The 20,125-nt window shown below is 46.2% G+C and overlaps 1 protein-coding gene across 1 annotated transcript in view; it reads right to left on the reverse strand.

Moving 5' to 3' along the window:
• LOC117042454 (zinc finger protein RFP-like) overlaps positions 1-14,045 on the reverse strand; it is a 34,152-nt gene extending 20,107 nt beyond the window's left edge. Inside the window, exons 1-7 of the mRNA XM_033141999.1 lie at positions 13,591-14,045; positions 9,770-9,865; positions 6,460-6,482; positions 5,249-5,367; positions 4,302-4,334; positions 3,314-3,343; positions 1,031-1,536 (exon numbers count right to left, since the gene is read on the reverse strand). Of these exons, the coding sequence (XP_032997890.1) occupies positions 1,031-1,536; positions 3,314-3,343; positions 4,302-4,334; positions 5,249-5,367; positions 6,460-6,482; positions 9,770-9,865; positions 13,591-14,019 (1,236 nt within the window). The 5' untranslated portion in view covers positions 14,020-14,045. The remainder of the gene's footprint in view (positions 1-1,030; positions 1,537-3,313; positions 3,344-4,301; positions 4,335-5,248; positions 5,368-6,459; positions 6,483-9,769; positions 9,866-13,590) is intronic.
• Positions 14,046-20,125: the final 6,080 nt, after the last annotated feature.

Below are 20,125 nucleotides of genomic sequence, written 5' to 3' on the forward strand. Positions count from 1 at the left end.
TCAGTGGGCCTGATAGTGGAGCCAGAGAGAGTCCTGCCAGATCTGTGAGAGGGGTCAATTCCACAGGGGGAGCATTGTGTCTTTGGGGTGGGGCTGAGGAACACAGAGGAGGTTCCCTGCATAATGTATAGGGCAGCACAGCCCATGGGGCCCCTTCCGGAAGCTGCCGGAATGCCTTTCCCATCCTCTCTGACTCCTGGCTATGCTGCATGGGCCGGACGGGAGACGGAGTCCAGCATTATCCAGGGGACACCCCATTTATGCCCCTGATACACAGAACCCAGCCTGTAAATAAGGAACTTTAATGCATCCACTCGAAACACATTTAACTGGCAGAAGCCCCACTCAATGCAATGAGGTTTACTTCTGACAATGTGTGGAGATGGTGAGCCTGTATTTGCAGAGGGCGTTTGAAGCTGACGCCCTGTTCAATTTCTTTTTCTTCCGGTCTGAGGTCTCCAGAGCAAGGAGCTATCCTGCCTGATGTGGGTGAAGGGGTTCATTTTTTAGTCATCTATTAATCCAATGGTGCATTAATTCTTTCAGCTGCATAAGGTCTTGTGGGGAGAGGAAGGGTTTGCAGAGTTGTGAGGGGTCCTCAGGATCATCTATTCCCACCCTCTGCAGTGCAAGAAAACTTTGCCCAACATGGCGCCCAGACCCACAACCCTGGGGTTAAGAGTCTCATCCTCTGCCAAATCAGACATCTCAAAAGGAAAACAAGATTGAAGGTAAGGGAGCCCATTTGAGGAAAATATTATTTATTGGGACTTGTAAATGTGTGACTGTCTCTTTAAGAAGTAAGAGGCAGAGGGAATTCTGGGAAAAGGAAGGAAAATGCAAAGGGATAACAACCGTTTTTGTTTTGTTATTTCTGCTGATTGTGACTGGAACGAATCCTCTCAAAGATGCCCTTGAAAAACTGCCCAATGTCTCTTGGTGGGTAAATGTTTTTTATATCGGTCACTCTGGCCTGGAGAGAAACTCCTGCTGGGCTTGAGAGCTAGATTTAGTCTCCTCAGGAGATCCTAAGGTGGGTTTTATCCCCCCACAGATAAAAGAAAGGGAGGAGGGTCTCTCCAGAGAACGAGGCTCCTGAGAACGTGTAGAGTTCGGCTCCTGAGTCAGCGTCAGAAAAAGACACACGTCTCCCTTCATAGTCCAGAGTCACCCGGATCCTCCTGGGCTCCCAACTCAGGGACAGGGGAAAGGGATCAGGGGATGTCCAGGCCCAGTACTTGCCTGCAGACTTCTCCACAACCCAGATCCCTCCCTCAGGTTTTAAGGAGAAGCTGCCCTTTCTCCTCACAGACTTCCTGGCAACCCCCACAACCCACCATTCCCCACTTCCCACATTGACTTCCCAGAAATGTCTGCCTGCTGTGAATCCCTCAAGTCCCAACACACAAGGCCAGTCGTTGAATCTCTCAGGATTGTCAGGCAGGTCTTGCTTTTTGTCTCCATATCTCACGCTTTTCCGATCCTCAGACAGGATGAGGTTGGGATGGGCTGTGTCTGGATCCAGAGTCACATTTGCTGTTGGGGAGAAGATGAGGGAAAGAGAAGATTAGGCAGAGGCAGCCGAGAGACAGAGAAAGACATCTTGTTAAATAAATAAAAAACAGCCGAAAAACACAGATTCCCTTTCAGATCAATGGGATTTCTTTGCATTGCTTGCACGACTGAGACTCCTTGCAGACTTTCATCAGAATAAACATCTTCCTTGTTGGTTTTTAAATCAGTATCCATCGTTTTCTTATATTCGATGTGCATTGTGCCTGCCCTCCTCTCGACCCAGGCATTTTCTAAGAGGAAAAACCCACCCAGTAAACCTTTTACTCCTCTCTTCTGTGTTAGTGAAGGAGAAAGAGAGGAGAATTGGAGGAGGCAGGAGAGGAGAGAAGCTGCTTTCCTCTGACAATCTCTGTGGTCTTTGGGGAGCTCTGGGTTGGGGTGGGAGATGAGGAACCCTCTGTTATAATAAATAAATAATAATAAAAATAATAATAATAATAAATAAAATCACATTTGCCTACTGCCCTTTGAATATAGGTCTGAGGGTGGTTTACAGCATAAAAATACAACATAAAACCACATATAGGCACCCCCTCACTTTCACGGGGGTCACATTCTGGGCCCTCGTTCCCACAAGTGAAAATTGTGTTAAGTGGGGGGCCTGTTTATTCCTGCTCTCCATCTCTCTCACCCACTTGGTCTCTCCTTGCCTTCCTCCCTACCATCTTGGATGTTTAGGGCTTGCCGCCAGAGAAGAGGAGGAAGGTGGCAGGGCAATTTTACAAAGGACTGCTTATTCCATGCTTCTCTTTTGGATTTAATATATACCAGAAGACTACTTCTCTGGGGGAAGGGGGAATAACCACTTAGGGGCTGAGAAAGTCATGATAGGCAAGTGTAGGGTTATTCTGAAAAGCAAAAAAAGGACACACCTGCCAACTTCTACTTTTAACCATGGATTGCTATGACGACAGTCATTTTAAATACCCCTACTCTATGCAGACTTTTGAAGCTGTGATATATAGCTAGTAGCAATGTTCTTAACTTTCAACAAAATAATAATAATAATAATAATAATAATAATAATAATAATACATATTGCTCCCCAGCTTGCCACATGAAAGTATTTGGGCTCCTGTTCACCTCTTTGTGAACGCAAGTGTGCACAGAACAATTTATTAATGTTAAACATGTACATATGGACTCTCCTTAAGGGCAGGGGGATGTTAACTCTTGCCCTCCCGGACTCCTCCAAGATCTTGTAGCTGAGCCAGCGTCTTTTTAGTTCAGCCACAAGAAAAGGGTTTTATACAGTATGTCACTAGCTTAAGATGCTGCTCTGTTGCGATTCTCTGCTCTAGACTAGGTGCCTTAGATCTGAGTCTAATGCACTAGAATTTTTTTCATGGGTTCCTGTAAACCAAAAACAAAACAAAACAACTGGAGACATTTTGCCAAATTTAAAAATTTTAAAAATCCGCCCAGGGAAGAAATTTTAATCATGAAAATAGAGGACCTGTCCAAGAAAAAGAGGACATGTGGCAATCAGTCCTGGAAAAGGTCACATGGAAAAGCAACCCAACTCTCTCTAGGCAGGAATGAAACTCTTTCCTCCTCCATCTGATCCTTCTGGGCAGTTTCTCTCCCCCCCTCCCTTCTGCACCTTAAAATCCACCCTCTCTGCCTTTGTGGTACAAACAGCAGGGCTAGAGTCAAGTTGTACAGAACAGACTCTTGACCCCCCCCTGAAACACTAGTCCCCCCCTCCTGTGAATTGGGGTCTCCATGTGAAATTTACCTCTCTGAAGATTTCTGAATGACTGAACATCTGAGGAAGCAAAACGAGAGGCTTAACAGGCTACAATGCAATAGCTTAAAAAAAAGAAATCTTTTTTTAGAAAACTTCACCATAACATAGCATTTCCTTATTTCAAGCAAAAGATGAAATCATAGAACAAACAATTTAAACATGACAACTGTAGGCCTAAGTAGTGATGTTAAATATTCTCCAAAAGATTATTCTTGAGAATTTAACATCACTAGGCCTAAGGAATTAATACAACTAATGTATTTAGCAGTAATTCCTGTATTGCGGGGGGGCGGGGCGGTTAGATGATCCTAGGGATCCTTTCAATCTCTCCTATTCCATTATTCCATGGGAAAATCAGAAATGGTAAACCATACTAGAAAAATGGCAGAAGACAATCATTCAAAATCCAGCCTGGCAGGAGGTGGAGGAGGGACTGGGTTCTTGTGGGTGCCCTTTTTAACATACTTCATGAGGGGGAAATCCAAACAAATCTCAAGAAGCTCCAAAAGAATCTTTCCAGATTGTGTGGAGGGAAAACAAAATGCAAGGGAGGTTCCCTATACAGGAAAACTTGACAAGATGGACATTGGACTGACCCTGCAGGATTCTCCTTAAGGGCTTTTGTAAGATATTTTAAGGTTCTGAGGCTTTTCCCTACAATCAAGCAGTATATACATTTATTAAATAAAGCAAAATCTATAAAATTAAGGGGAAAATCAGGATAATAGTCTATAGGCAGGAAAGGAACTCACAACTGGCGTGCAGGTTCTTTGCAGGGACAAGCTCTGCCCCCCATGCAAGCTTTCAAACCAGTTCATTCATGGGACATACGAAAAACCCAAACACCACTAGAGAACTGTTACCCACAGTTATGCCATTGGTGGGGGTCCCAAAGTCTGCAGAACAGACGGTTCAAGACCAATGAAATACCAGTCCCCATTTCTCCTGTAAAATTGTTCCTCCCCTGGAAATTTACCTTTCTGAATTGGTTTTCTGAATAACAGAGCATCTGAGGAAGCAAAGAGATATAAAGTGTAAGGGCAACACTCTTTCACCAGAAATAAATCTCCATACAAAATAACACTTCAAAACGTAGCACCCTTAAATTGAAGTACAATTATTAAATCGTAAAAATAATAATTAAAAAATAGAAAATCATAGGAAGAATCCATGAAAATAACTAAAGCTTTAAATAGCAGAATAAGAATATTCAGCATAAATCCTGATGGTCTGTGAACTTTGTCCCTGAAATTGGGCTCTACATTCTTGGACTGGAGGAGAGGCAGAGCAATAGGAATCCTGTAAAAGGAGGCAGAGGGAAGATGGAGGCAGCCTTGACATCTTCCCCAAGTAAAGTGGTGGTGGAAATTATTAAAACCAAAATTGTGAAACAGAAGGAGAAGCGAAGGTTGATGAGGAAGGATTGGCAGAGCTGTCATGCAAAGGGATGTCCTTCCTAACAAAACTTCTACAAATCTTTAAGGTATTTAACAAGCAGAATTGTGCCCTTTTGGGGCTCATGTGCTCTTGCTTCCACCCTCAATGTCTCCATCTCCTCTCAGGAGATCTTGAAGGCTGAAGCACTAGATATCGCAGCTGCAGGGGGACATCTGAGGAGGAGATGGCTCAGGCCTTGGCTCCACGGCTGAGAAACAAGCCTGAGCAGGAGGCAGAGGGGGAACTGGGGGCTTCTTAATGCCCTTTTCCACATTCCAGACGGAACCACAAGGAAACGGAGGTTCCAGAGAATTGTAAACAGAAGCACAACATAGGCCATTCTGGGGGCGGGAAATGAAGGCTGGAGCACCAAGAAGGAAGGTATCCTGGGGTTACTCAATTCCATGCAATAAGAGCCTGGCATGTTCAGTTCTGAAGAAGTAATAGAATTCCCAGTGTGAAATCCTAGCAACCATTTTTCATTACCTTTCCATTGTTTCATTGCATCCTCCACAAGGTGATTTAGATCACAGGATTCCAAGATCCTGTTCCTGAGCTCTGGAGGGAAAGCCAGTGGCTTCTCTGGATGCTCTCTTTTCTCATACCTGGTGAAAAGGAAAACAATTAATGGTCCCATTGTGGCACTGTCTCCCAAATTATTGCAGGAGATCTCAATGACATGAACAAAGTTGACGTTCATATCCCAACAGGTCATTTTCAGGATTCAGCTTCATCTGTTGACACCCAGCTCCAAGCCCCGGTCTAGCATTTCAACTTCCTGCCCTGACTGAGATGGAAAAGCGGGATAAAGCTGGGTGTCCACCACAAATTGGGGAGACCTCAGTCAAAAAATCACTGAGGACAGCTGTCAGTGGCTTCGTAAGGATGCTAAACAGCACAAGGGACAAGATGTAACCCTATGCGATACCACCAGAAGGCTCCCATGGCTTCCAACGATGCTGCCCCATAACAACTTTCTGGGAAGGTCCCAGGATGTAAGAACCAAACCCCTGAATTGGGGTGTCTGCAATCCCGTCCTCCCTCAGCCACTCCAGAGGATGTGAGTGATGCCCAAAGCTGCCATGAGGTCAAGGAGAACAACTTAAACCCTTCCTGCTCCCCTCTCTCACCCAGGAAGGGCACAACCGCATGCTCCATGGGACTCTCCCTCCAGAGGCAGGAAACAACCAGACTCCCCCCCCCCACTCCAGACCACCCGCAGCCTCTCATGTTGGAAAGGCTCCTAAGAAAAAGAACCCATCCATTCTAGACCAGCAGACCTTCCCTCCCTAAGTGCCTCAAAGGGGCTGAGTTACCAGAGCTGGGGGGTTTCTAGTTGGACATGGAAATCTATTGCCACATCCTAAGCTCTTCCCAAGCATCTTTGGCACTTTCTCTCCTAGATGTTTCAAATTACCAAAAAGTAAATGAAGAGAAAGTGCAAGATAAAGAAAAGAGCCCCTATCCCTGTGTGAAGTGATGTGGGGAGGGAGGGAGGAGACAGTTGACTTTGAACCTTGGAAGGAGAATTGGGGGGGCTACAAGTTCTAAAGAGGGGGCCCTGCTTTTGCCTGTGAGATGCTGCAGAGAGTGAGTCCTACAGTCTCCCCCCTGCAGCCTCTGGAGATCCATGTTTGAGGTTCTTGCATCCCAGCCTCATGGAGAGATGCTAATGGGAATGAGCCAGATCCACTTACCTCTGCAAGGTGCTTCTCACATCCTAGAGGAGAAAAGAGAAGGGAATTCACTGCACACCACAGGCCACACTAGGAAGACCCCCTCAGACCCCCTCAGAGTGGAGAAACAGCCTGGCCCTCGGATGTCAGTCTGCCTGGCACATACCAAGGTTTTGGGTAAGGATGGTGGAATCAACCAGTTTTCATTTCTCACAGCTTTTATTTTTCCAATCTGAAATTATTAATTGTTCTGATATCAAGTAGTCCACATTTCCACATCAGTTTGCCATTATTGTATAAAATCCTTATGTACACCCACCAACATTTTAGGGTAATTTCATGTTTGTGGATTCACACCAACTCTAGTCTTAGATTATAATTTAATAACTTTAATCCAGTTTTCATTGTGCAATTCAGACATACGTAAACCTACAGGATAATCCTGCCAGGGCACTATCCCAAATTGTCTTCCATAGAAATCCCCAAATTTCAAATTCTATTTTCCATTGGGAAGTAAAAAAAAAAGCACCTGCAGCATAAAATGCCTCCAAAGGGGCAATAAAACAGCTCAGTGTTTCTTTGGGCTCCTCCACACTTCTGCTTTTCCTGTGCCCAGAAAACACGAGTCCAAGTAGTTTTGCCTTTGCCCTGCCTCTTTCCCTCAGGAAAAACCTGCTCCTTAGTGCAACATCAAACCAAAGGTCAATCCAGAGAAAACCTGGCTGATGTTTGCTCTCATTCAGCAGTAAACAGTGAGTTTTCCTGGAGGGAAGGGGTGGGACAAGTAGGAGTCTGGATGAGTCCCTTTGTCTTGCTCTTTGGTCACTGTGACTGAGCACTATTTTGAGCCAATCTGTATCCATGGGGAAAGGGATCAACCCAGAAGTTGTGGGGGGAACAGGAAGAGAAGCTTGGTCAAGAGACTGGCTCATGTCGGAAGGAGGCCTGAATGCATCCTAGGCGAAGCCCATCACAGCTGAAAGGCATTCAGAGACAAATCTTCAGCATAGAGCAGAAAACCACCTCCCCTTCCATCAATAACACAGAATAATCTCTAGTCTGCATTCAGGTGAGTTAAGCATCCCGGGTCTCTTGGGTCTTCCTGTCCATTACAAACCTGACTAGAGGCTCCATCATCTGAGTCCCTGCACTCCTTGTATAAATGAAAGGGGCACATAAAGGATGGGAGGCAGCCTTTTCCTGGAGCCTTGGGCTGTTCCTGCCACCGTCTTACCTGCAGAAGTTCACTCGCTGGCTGCTGACACTTTTCCTCCATCTCCTGGATGATCTTCTCAAGAGAGGAGAGTTTCCTGGAGAGTCTGGCCAGCTGCTCATCCCTTCTCCCTGCAATCTCCTTCTCTACCTCTTCCACTTGATTCAGCCGATGTTTCTCTTGTTCTTCCAGGAACTGGCGCAGTTCTCTGAACTTCTGCACAGTCTTCAGCCTCTCCGTTTCTGGCAATTTCTGCAAGAAAAGAGGAGGTCTGAGTGTGGAAGATGGTCAGTTTTCAGAACATCAGGAAGAGAATTATGAGAATTCCACAGGGAGGGCACTTCTGATTTTTCAAAGAGATGAAACCTCCAGTTACTAAAGAAGTAAACATCTATTTTGAGGGGAAGCCCTCTCCATAGTAGTTTCTGTTTACTTCTATTTCGCAGAGAGCTAAAACCTAAAGAAAGGAGTATTTTTTTCCCCTAGCCATGGATATGTGGGATGAAAAACATTCCTACAATGCACATAGAATCATAGAATCATAGAATCATAGAATCATAGAATCATAGAGTTGGAAGAGACCACCAGGGCCATCCAGTCCAACCCCCTGCCAAGCAGGAAACACCATCAAAGCATTCCTGACAGATGACTGTCAAGCCTCTGCTTAAAGACCTCTGCTTAAAGACATGCTGCTTAAAGACATGCTGATGAATGCTTTGTATCACTCAGGAGAAAACTTGCTAGTTTCTCCTGAGAGACAGACTTCCTTTGCATGTGACCTGATGTGGGTGTGGCCTGTTCTTGGTAAAGGAGCACATGGCCTCCATGTTCTGCTCTGTGTGTTCTCCACTGTGTGTTCCTAAGAGTTAGGAGAAGTGACTGCTCAGTCACAGTCACTTGTAACTATTTCCCTTATGGGATAGTTCACATAGTTATACGTTGTTCTGTAAATTAAGTTATACGTTGTTCTGTAAATTAAGTCTGCCTTCAGGGATCTTATTGTGAACTGGATGATTGTAAGTAAACTATTTTTATGTTAACTTTAATCAGATGGTCACGTCTATTCTTTAAGGAGGGACATAAAAAAGGGAAACCAGGAATCCGCTGTGTGATTTAAAAGGGGGGTTGTTTAACAACTCTGCTAAGTTATAGAACTTGCCAGCGCAAGTTAGGAAGGATATAATAAAATAATATATCCTCTCCTGCCTCCCTAAACATCCCCACAGGATATTCCCTGCATGTTTTGGGTCATGGCATAACCAGACTTCATAGCTGTTCAGAGATCATCAATGGCCTTAAAAGACCCCTCAGTTTAGACTGGGGCCGTTTACGTGTAGGAAGGCAACAGAAACAGAGGAGGGTGAGGAGAAAGTGCAGTGTTTATCCTGATAGCTCCCTGAATTTCCTAAAGATGAGCAACAGCGCACATTTAGAAAGACAACTGTTTAGTAATATTTATGATAAAACAGGATTTGAATTGAACTGCTTCCACCCTCTCAGCTGGGGCTTCTCCTTGACTCCTATTCACATAATAAACGACAATGGGAAATACAGTGGTACCTCGAGTTACAAACCCTTCAGGTTACAAATTCTGCTAACCTGGAAGTTACATCGAGTTGAGAACTTTGCCCCAGGATGAGAACAGAAATCGTGTGCTGGCGGAGCAATGGCAGCAAGAGGCCCCATTAGTGAAAGTACACCTCTAGTTAAGAACAGTTTCAGGTTAAGAACGGACCTCCAGAACGAATTAAGTTCGTCACTAAAGGTAGCATTGTAAACTTAAATTAGCTGCATTCAAAGGGGTGAATTTACCTAATGGAGACCAAAACAGAGCAATCCTTTGAAATTCACAGCTCTGAGTTGTTCAAGGTTGACCCAGCCAGGTAATGTTCACAAAAAATGTATTTATGAGGGTAAAGTACATATAAAAATATTTATACAAGGAAGTAGCTACCCTAGCATTTGATTCATTTTCAGAATAATAAACAAATAAACAAACAGAGATGGAAAAAGGAGAAATGAGGAGAAGCTGAAAATGCAGATTTCCCCATCCCTCCTCAGTCCTGACTCGATTCTTCAAGTGCTTGTTCCCTCACTAGTAACAATAGAGACTCTTACCAGGAGGTCTTTGCTTTCCTTGTCCAGGTCTGCTTGATAGGCCAGAATTTCCTCTCTCTCTTTCCTCAGAATCTCCAGGTGGTTACAGATCTCTCCCTAAAGAATAAAGGAAAAACTCAGGTTTGATTGAGACACAAAGAGAGGAGATGAATATTACACTGGCTTCTTGGGCTCAGTGGCCTTGCTATAATATGCATAGTAGTTTACTGGAGGAAATAAAGGTCTAGAGGTTTTCAACCTTTTTGGGCCCATGACTCCCTCGACCAACTACATTTTGTCTGTGGCACCCCTGTGGGGCTCAGGATCCCAGTTGGGTCCCCCCTTGCTTGCAGAGCTTGCAGCCCCTCACCCTTTCTCGAACAGTCTCCCCTACAGAGTGCTCTCTCAGCCTCCTCTCCTCTCTCCTCTCCTTAGGAGTCCTCCTCTTGGTCTCTGAGCTGCCCCAAAGTGGGGTGCCTCCTCACCAGGGCCGTCTCATCCATAGGGGCTAGTGGTGCGGTGCGCCAGGGCGCCGGGCCCCCCAGGGGCGCCCCCGCGAGCCCGCCGGCATACCGGGCACCCCCTCCCCAACCCGGCCCCGCCCCCACGGGCGAGCTGTCCGCCGGGCGCTCGCGCGCCAGCGGTGCAGCCGCTGCTGCCCATGCCGCTCCCGGGAGCACTGGAAGGGCGCGCAGAGCCCTGCACCGCTCCAGTGCCACACCCCTCATCCCCCGCTTGCCCAACCCCCCCCCGAGAGGCGGCAAGCGCGGGAGGCGAGGAGAGGCGGCACCTGGGTGGTGGCGGTGGGGAGAGGCGAGATAAGAGAAGAGGCATGAGGTTGTGCCGGGGCTATTTGTCTTCGCTGGAGAGGCTGGCGGTGGGAGTGAAATGGGAATCATGGGGGGGGGGGAGGAGATCACGACTGTTTTCCAACAACCCAAGAAGAAAGTGTGTGTGTGATTTTTGGTTTCTCTCTCCCCCCCCCCCCCCCACGGGTGATCTCTTCCTTTCGCCTGCGCGCTTCCTCCTCTCTGTCTTTTATCCTGATGAAGAGTGGGTCGCTGAGAAGGTCTCCCTGGTGGCCGTAGTTCCCCCCCTTCCTGAAACCATGCACACTTAAGTATCTGAAGAAGCACGCATGCACACGAAAGCTCATACCAAGAACAAACTCAGTTGGTCTCTAAGGTGCTACTGGAAAGAATTTTCTAGTTTGTTTTAACTAGTCTGGAGAAGACCAAAGGAAGCCATGCTTGCTCCTTTGTCTTCTCCGAGGAAAGTCCCAGCCTGAATTCTCATTTTGAGGTCCCAGGGAGACGTGGGAAGAGGAGGAGGAGGAGGAGGAGGAGGAGGAGGAGGAGGAGGAGGAAGGAAGGGGTGAGGCAGGAATCGGATCCAACCTGGGATGCATAAGTTGAGCATCAAAGAGATAGTGAGGTCAGCCCAAGAGGCTTCTCAAAACTTCACCCATTCCAAACCCCTCTTCTACAACTAACTAGTCTTGCTCCTTTGTCTTCTCCAAGGAACGTCCCAGCCTGAATTCTCATTTTGAGGTCCCAGGGAGACGTGGGAAGAGGAGGAGGAGGAGGAGGAGGAGGAGGAAGGAACGGGTGAGGCAGGAATCGGATCCAAAACTTCACCCATTCCAAACCCCTCTTCTGCAAGCCTGGGGCTTTTCCACCCTTCCTCTTGACCCAGCTGCTTTGCCACTTAATTGGGCCAGATGGCAATTCAGGTTTTCTGCTACTTGTCAGTTATCTTCTCTGCAGTAGCCAGAGCCCACATGTGCTTGGACCACCAGGAGAGATTTAAGTGCTGCAGCTTCTTCCATTTCTGGGCCAAAGAAGTTTTTGCTGCAGCCAGAATCCACCTAAGCAGCTCCTTCAATCAGAATATTGCTGTCTGGTCACCCCACAAGTTCAAAGGGGCCAGCTTCATTTCATTATTATTACTATTTCATGGAATTAAACTTAAAACCATGGAGAGACCTGGTCTGAATAGAGACATTGGATTCTTATCTCATTATACATGACAAAGCTACCGGTATTTTTAGCCATCTCACCCCTTGCTTTTTCCTGCAAGACCAATTGCAGTAACAGTCGTCAACTGGTTTACCACACCCTCTCACTATATATAAGGGTCTGGTGACTTCTGTTTCAGTGTACCTGAAGAAGTGTGCATGAAAGCTCATACCAAGAACAATCTTAGTTGGTCTCTAAGCTACTACTGGAAGGAATTTTTTTATTTTTTATTCTGTTTTGACTATGGCAGACCAACACGGCTGCAACGAATCCCCGACGCTTTCAATAAATTTGAAACAAATTTATTATTTTAATAAATTTGAAAGACGAAGGAAGTCCAGGGGTGAAGCAATTCACCCTCAAATCTTTCCGTCCTTATTTTAAACAGCTCTAGTGGCCTATTATCATAACCCATCAAGGCTATTTGAATGAACAACCTCTGACCTACAGTAAAGGGCCTCCCTCAGCATGGATCCCCACTGTTATCAGTTTACCTTATCACCCTGGCAAATTTGTGGCACTCTAGGTTTTCACCCCCATTGACCCTTCGGTGTGACTCTAGGACACAAACTATCCTCTTTTTCCTTAGGCAAGTTTTGCCCTCTCTTGAGTCTTCACCTCTTTGAGTTTTGATACACTGCTAGAACAACTAAGACCATTTTTGTAGGCACAACAAGGATGAGTTTTATTTTATTTTTTTGCAAACATGGTTTTTAAAGATTCATAAAGTTACAATCTTAGTTGCAGTTATACATCAATTCCATTGAACTTTTACTTCAAGTTACCCTAAGCCTAACCAAAACACCCACTATCCTGGCCCAACACCTTTCTTCTTTTTTCTTTCCACTCTAAGCTCCCCACTCTTCCCCCTTGCAACTGTTCCCTCCTTTTTAAACCAGGAACTGCCCCGCTGTCAGTTAAGTTGGAGGTGGATTAACTCTTACTAAGACAGAGTGTAATGAATCTTCCATTTTAGGGCTAATCCGTTATTGACATTGCATGGCACAGGAGCGTTTTTGCACCTCTGTAGTAGAAGAAGTGAATTTTTAAAGGGATTAAAAGGCATTTTTTTTAAAGTTTCTTCTGAAGCAGAATTAAAATTTTATCTTTTTTATATGATAGCACAGGTACAATTCTGAGTTGTCATGGCAAAGTCAACTTTTCCCCTAGTCTTTGCAGATGCTACTCTGAACCACGGAGTCCTTTGCCATTTGGGATGGGAGGAGATCCTCAGCCCCCCCCCCCAACTGAAACCTCAGCGCACAAGCCCCACAGCACCCCCAGAATAAGCGTGCTACCCACCAGTAGGCGTTTCCACCACCACTCGAAAATCTGCTTCCAACAGATACTTTGGTGGGGGGGATCCTGCACCATTTGGTCAATTCCTGGTTACCTCCCCCCCCCTGCAGCTGACCCCTTGCTGCTCTCTGCTTTGCAGGGCATTGAGGAGGTATCCTGCTAGCCAAAGGAGACATGTACTTAGCTGTGTATGTGCAATTTACATTTGCAGTGTTCTTCATATGTACAAAGCAACCTTGCTGGGGGTGTGTGAATGAGGTTAACCCTTTCTCTCCCTGCCACGACTCCAACCCAAATCTTTGAAGCTGCTGTGAGTATTTCAAGGAAAGATCTCTTTGTCCCCCTGGCAGAGAGAAAGACGTCAACTCCCTCCTCCCAGACCTCAGGCTTCCCCTGGGCTGCTATTTACATAATAAACAACCACCAATTAATGCCATGCTTCCTTTGGACCTGAGAATTAAAAAGAAAACCTCCGAAGAAGAATCCACAGCTATTTCACCCTCTCAAGATCCGGGGATCTCCTACCTTGTATTCCTCGAAAGCCTCCTTCAGAGGAATCACCTCGTGGTGTTTGTGCTCCTTTGATCTGTCACACACCACGCAGATGGGGGCTTCATCTATCTTGCAAAAGAGTTTCAGGGGCTCCTGGTGATCCTCGCAGACTCCTCCTTCCCCTCCTTCCTTCTTCACCTCTTGAAGGCTGAGATTCTGGGCTATTTCTACCACGTTGGCCAGTTGCCGGTTGGGGATGAGGCTCCTTCTCTGGACTCGTTCTCTGCACTGAGGGCACGAAGCCTCTGCCTCCGATTCCCCCCAGCACTGGATCAGGCAGGATCGGCAGAAGTTGTGCCCACACTCTGGGATGGTCACTGGATCCTTGAAGTAATCCAGGCAGATGGAGCAAGTGGCTTCATCACGGAGACGCTGGATGTGACCCCCTGCAGCAGCAGCCATGGCTCCCTCACGCGAGTTAAGTTTCACTTTCTCTGTTTTCAGCCACTGGGCGTTTCCTTTCCTGGAAATGACTCAGTGATCAAGTGATCTTTATTTTTTTATTTTTTTTTAATGTCCCCAAGTCTTCGCAGTTGCTGAATGTTTTCTCAAGGAGCAGCGAATGCTTTTTGATTGTGATGTAAGAATTTTAAATTGAATAAAGATTTATTTTCCTCTGTATCAATAAAGGAATAAATATTTGCTAAAAATTAAGTCTCCACCCCTTCATTGCACCCTGTGGTGCTCAAAACCACTGTATAATCAGTCTGCTGTAATGCTTCCTTTTCCAGCCACGGTGAGATATTATAATTGTGTTCACCGTCTTGGTACTAATGTTACTTTCTTTAATGTTACTTTTATGTTATCTCCCTACTAAATGTAACTTTGTATAGTGTAAAATATACCTGTTGTTGTTTAGTTGTTCAGTTGTGTCCAACTCTTCGTGACCCCATGGACCAGAGCATGCCAGGCACGCCTATCCTTCACTGCCTCCCGCAGTTTGGCCAAACTCATGTTAGTAGCTTCGAGAACATTGTCCAACCATCTCATCCTCTGTCGTCCCCTTCTCCTTGTGCCCTCCATCTTTCCCAACATCAGGGTCTTTTCCAGGGAGTCTTCTCTTCTCATGCGTTGCCCAAAGTACTGGAGCCTCAACTTCAGGATCTGTCCTTCCATTGAGCACTCAGGGCTGATTTCTTTAAGGATGGATACGTTTAATCTTCTTGCAGTCCATGGGACTCTCAAGAGTCTCCTCCAGCACCATAATTCAAAAGCATCAATTCTTTGGCAATCAGTCTTCTTTATGGTACCTACTGTCTTGCAAAAGGAAAAAAAATCGAAAACCTGTCAAAATGTCAGTGGCTACACAGCAGGAAGGTAAACGGCGTTTCCGTGCGCTGCTCTGGTTCACCAGAAGCGGTTTAGTCATGCTGGCCACATGACCCGGAAGCTGTACACTGGCTCCCTCAGCCAATAAAGCGAGATGAGCACCGCAACCCCAGAGTCATCCACGACTGGACCTATTGGTCAGGGGTCCCTTTACCTTTTTACACAGTGCCACCTATCAAGTCAGCAAAACCTATATTGTTGTTGTTGTTGTTTAGTCATGACCGCATGGACCAGAGCACGCCAGGCACTCCTGTCTTCCACTGCCTCCCGCAGTTTGGTCAGATTCATGTTGGTAGCCCAGAAGCTTGCCTAGAAAGGAACTTGAGGCTGGAAAAGGTTCCTTATCCCTGACTCAGCCTGTAATGTATGGGACAAGCACTCGAAACTGTGTGTCCAACACCAGGTGGGAGAAAACTTAAGAGCCCTGTTGGATTACGCCAAAGATCCACCCAGTCCTGCTGTGGCCAATCAAGTACCTTTGGGAAGACCAGAAGCTGCAGCCCTTCTTCCCTGTTCCCCTCCCGTCAACTGCTGGTTTTTAGAGGTAGACTGCTTTTGCACCTGGAGGCTCATGGCTCACAAAAGCTCTCTTGCCTCCCGAATTTATCTCTAGCCGGAGCAGAAGAAGCACCTTGCCAGCTCAGACCAAAGGGCCCATCTCTCCCACAGTCCTGTTCCCCAAATCGGCCAATCGTACACTTCCGGGAAGCGCACAAGTGTTTCCTTTTGCTTCCCTTGAAATACTCACAGCAGCTTAAAATATTTGAAATGGGACCGTGGTAGGGAGAGAAAGGGTTAACCTCATCCACATCCCCCAGCAGGTTGTTTTGTACATAATAAGAACACTTCAAGTGTAAATTGCACATACACAACTAAGTAGTCTCCTTTGGCTAGCAGGAAAAGGTGTCTTTTCCATGACAACTCAGAATTGGACCTGTGCTATTATATAAAAAAGATAAGATTCTCATTGTGCTTCAGAAGAAACTTTTAAAAATGCCTTTTAATCACTTTTAAAAATTCACTTCTTCTACTACAGAGGTACAAAAATGCTCCTGTGCCAAATGTCAATAATGCCACGGAATAGTAGTAATAAGCACATGTGGGCTCTGGCTACTTCAGAGAAGATAACTGACAATTATTATAAAACCTGAATTGCCATTTGACCCAATTAAGTGGCAAGGCAGTGGGGTCAAGATGAAGTGTGGAGAAGCCCTAGCTTTGATTCTTCATTGCTTCCCATGCTTTTGATTACACACACAAAAACTCAGGTACCTATTAAGTTGAGGTATTCCTTGTCATTTTTGAATTGGAGAAAATCTGCTGCTGCCCTAAATGGATGGGACTTCTGATTTTGCAACCGGGACTTAGAATCATAGAATCATAGAGTTGGAAGAGACCACAAGGGCCATCCAGTCCAACCCCCTGCCAAGCAGGAAACGTCATCAAAGCATTCGTGACAGATGGCTGTCAAGCCTCCGCTTAAAGACCTCCAAAGAAGGAGACTCCACCACACTCCTTGGCAGCAAATTCCACTGTCCAACAGCTCTTACTGTCAGGAAGTTCTTCCTAATGTTTAGGTGGAATCTTTTCTTGTAGTTTGAACTCATTGCCCCGTGTCCGCTTCTCTGGAGCAGCAGAAAACAACTTTTCTCCCTCCTCTAGATGACATCCTTTGATATATTTGAACATGGCTATCATATCACCCCTTAACCTTCTCTTCTCCAGGCTAAACATACCCAGCTCCCTAAGCCGTTCCTCATAAGGCATCGTTTCCAGGCCTTTGACCATTTTGGTTGCCCTCCTCTGGACACGTTCCAGCTTGTCAGTATCCTTCTTGAACTGTGGTGCCCAGAACTGGACACAGTACTCCAGGTGAGGTCTGACCAGAGCGGAATACTTGATTCCATGAAGAAAACTCCTTAACTGCACATTTATTCAAATTCCATTTGAAACTATCCTAGTTTAATGAGTTTAATAAGAAAACTGACGAACGTGTTCCAGTGATGCCAGCTTTTCCTGGTAGTCATTTCGACCACTAGCTCCCCCCTGCCACCCCCTTGCCTCTTAGCGCCCATGTAATGCCCCCTCCCCTTTCCCTGCCCACTTTGGGAAGCACTGCTTTAAACACTAGCATGAGCACCTTAAACTGAGCGCAGAAACAACCTGGCAGCCAATGCAGCTGTTTTAGGGGTTCTATGAGTACCAGCGGCAACCCTACCCAAGGATCTGGCTGCTAGTCCTCTTCAAGGGCAGCCCCCCCCCCCACATAGCACATGGCAACAACCCAGTCTGGAAGTCCCTGGAGAAATTGGCTCCCCCTGCATTAAGCGCTCTGACCTGCCACTTCCACGTCTCAGCTTTCCGACGGCTGGTCAGGAAATCCTCTGCCATGGCCACGGCTTGGGCGCAGCTCTCTGGCCCCTCTTCCCTGACCCAGCTTTGCAGCTCGTGAGGAAGGATGGCCAGGAACTGCTCCAGGATCAGCAGGTCCACTGTAGTGTACCGAACAATGCTTTTTATAGGGTAGGGTAGGGGGCACAGGAAGGGACCCAGGTGGCGCTGTGGGTTAAACCACAGAGCCTAGGACTTGCTGATCAGAAGGTCGGCAGTTCGAATCCCTGCCACGGGGTGAGCTCCCGTATCTCGGTCCCAGCTCCTGCCCACCTAGCAGTTCGAAAGCACATCAAAGTGCAAGTAGATAAATAGGGACCGCTCTGGCGGGAAGGTAAACGGTGTTTCCGTGCGCTGCTCTGGTTCACCAGAAGCGGCTTTGTCATGCTGGCCACATGACCCGGAAGCTGTCTGCGGACAAACGCCGGCTCCCTCGGCCTATAGAGCGAGATGAGCGCCGCAACCCCAGAGTCATCCACGACTGGACCTGATGGTCAGGGGTCCCTTTACCTTTACCTTAGGGGGCACAGGAGCAATGCCCCCCCCAATAAAGTTTGGGATCCACTGGAAGTATCTGGGCTACAGAAATCTGTGGCTCCCGCTACCAAGAGAACCGTCATTAAATAAATTTAAATAATAATTGGGTAGATTTGGAACTTTTTTATTGATAATTGGATAAATAATTTGGAATGTAATTTGGAATGTTTCAATGTGATTTTGCTATATTGGAAACTCTAATAAAAATGATTTGGCAAAAAAAGAAAAAAGAGAACCGTCATTATAATTTCCATTGATTTATGAATTGCCTCACTAAACCACCGTTTCAAGGCAATTTACACACAATTGAACACTGTTTTAAATCGCAAGAACAGCAAATACATTTAAAACCCTCACAAGTGGACTATTGTGGTAAAAAGCCTGTTGGAGCAAAAATTGTCTCCAGAAAGTGCAGAGATTGGGCGCCTTTCACATCTCAACAGGAAGCCTAACATACCTTACAGGGTTGTTGTTGCGAGGACAAAATGGGGAGGAGAATTATGTACACCACCTAGACCTCCTTGGAGGAAAGGTGAGCTGCAAATGTAGCAGATGGCTCTAGTACTCTTCTTATAGAGAGACTTGGGGCGGAGCCCCTGAACACCCGAGACAAAAACTCTAGCATTATGAAATCAAAAGAATATTTATTTCAGAAATACAGCATATCAGGCAAACAAAACTGACAGACGAGACGATAATCAGCAACACTGAAACCACTAGCTAGCACTGCCTTGGGTTGTTCCCAGTCAGAGACGGCAGGGTATCAGATCTTTTGAGTGTAATTCACCATTCGAATCAGAAAGCAGAGATGCGCCGTCCATCATGCATGCGTTTCACAGACAAAGTCCCGCCATATAAGAGCCAGAATCCCAAACATTCCCCAAACACTGTTGCTTAAGCTCCATAAACTCCAGCTGGGTATGCGCCTGTAATCACAGAATCAGAAAATTGGAAGGGGCTCCCAAGGATCATCTAGTCCAACCCGCTGCAAGGCAGGAATCTCAGCTAAAGCATCCGTGACAGATGGTCACATGGCATCTTAGCCCCCATGGCATTTAGTAAATCCCGAGAAAATCCCTCCCCTCCCATGAGTTCAATGGCTTAATTAATCATGCAGATTTGGAGTAACATCAAGCATATATTTTTCTTTCTGGGGGTGGGGAATAATAATAATAATAATAAAGGTGAGGAAGATCAGCCGGACAACAGGTGTGTGGCGGCTCTCGTGCCATTGTTCTGCCTGGATTCGACCCGCCGGAAATCAAACTGAAAATGACTTTTAAGGCTTGGAGAAGCAATGGCTGATCCCTTCCCTAAAATCGATGGCCTCCATTTGTAAGCAGAACTTCGCAGCCTCAAAACGGAATCTCTCGGTGCAAACAAGATGACATCGGTTTGGTCAAGAAGGCAATGCAATATAAAGCATTGATATCAAAGCAAGAACAGGAGAAGGTCCAAATTTTCTCTCCTGGAAAGAAGCGTTCATGGATATCCATTAAACAAGGGCATCAAGGTACTTTACAGGGACCAGCTGCTAAAATAAAATTAAAACACACACACACACACACAGCCAAAAGATGCAGAAAATTCATGCACTGCACATAAATATATTTTGGACGCCAGAAAATGGTTCCTGGTGGAGTGAGTGCGGTATCCCCTATGAGCCAGACAGAGTTCATAGCCCAATGTACGTCAGCAAAATTCAATAGGGTGTCAACCAAGGAAGGATAAAGAAATAACTACTTGCCTGGGGCAAATAGACTGGGAAGCTTTTGTAAAATTAGAAGAGATTCCCCCCACCCCAAACCCCACAATCTAGGCCAGGGGTGGCCAACTCCCAAGAGACTGTGATCTACTTACAGAGTTAAAAACTGGCAGTGATCTACCCCCTTTTGGGGGGTTCAGGAGAAAGTTGTTGAGCTTTTTTGGTGAGGAGGAAAGCCCCGTTTTTTATGGCATTCAGGTCAAAGTTGTTGTTGAGCTTTTTTAGGGAGAAGGAAAGCCCTGTTTTGGGGGGTGCAGGGCAAAACATGAGCTTTTTTTTAGGGGAGCCAAAGTTGTTGAGCTTCTTTGGGGGAGCCATTCATGTACCAGTGATCTACCACAGACGTCCAGTGATCTACCGGTAGATCACGATCTACCTGTTGGACGTGCCTGATCTAGGCTATTGGTACTGTGCAGCTAACACAGGTGTGCTTGGGCAGCTTATTCTTTTCTTCCTCTGATGAGGACTGGTAACTTTTGCAGACAA

This window comes from Lacerta agilis, chromosome 2 (genome assembly GCF_009819535.1).
Source record: "Lacerta agilis isolate rLacAgi1 chromosome 2, rLacAgi1.pri, whole genome shotgun sequence".
Lineage (NCBI taxonomy): Eukaryota > Metazoa > Chordata > Lepidosauria > Squamata > Lacertidae > Lacerta > Lacerta agilis.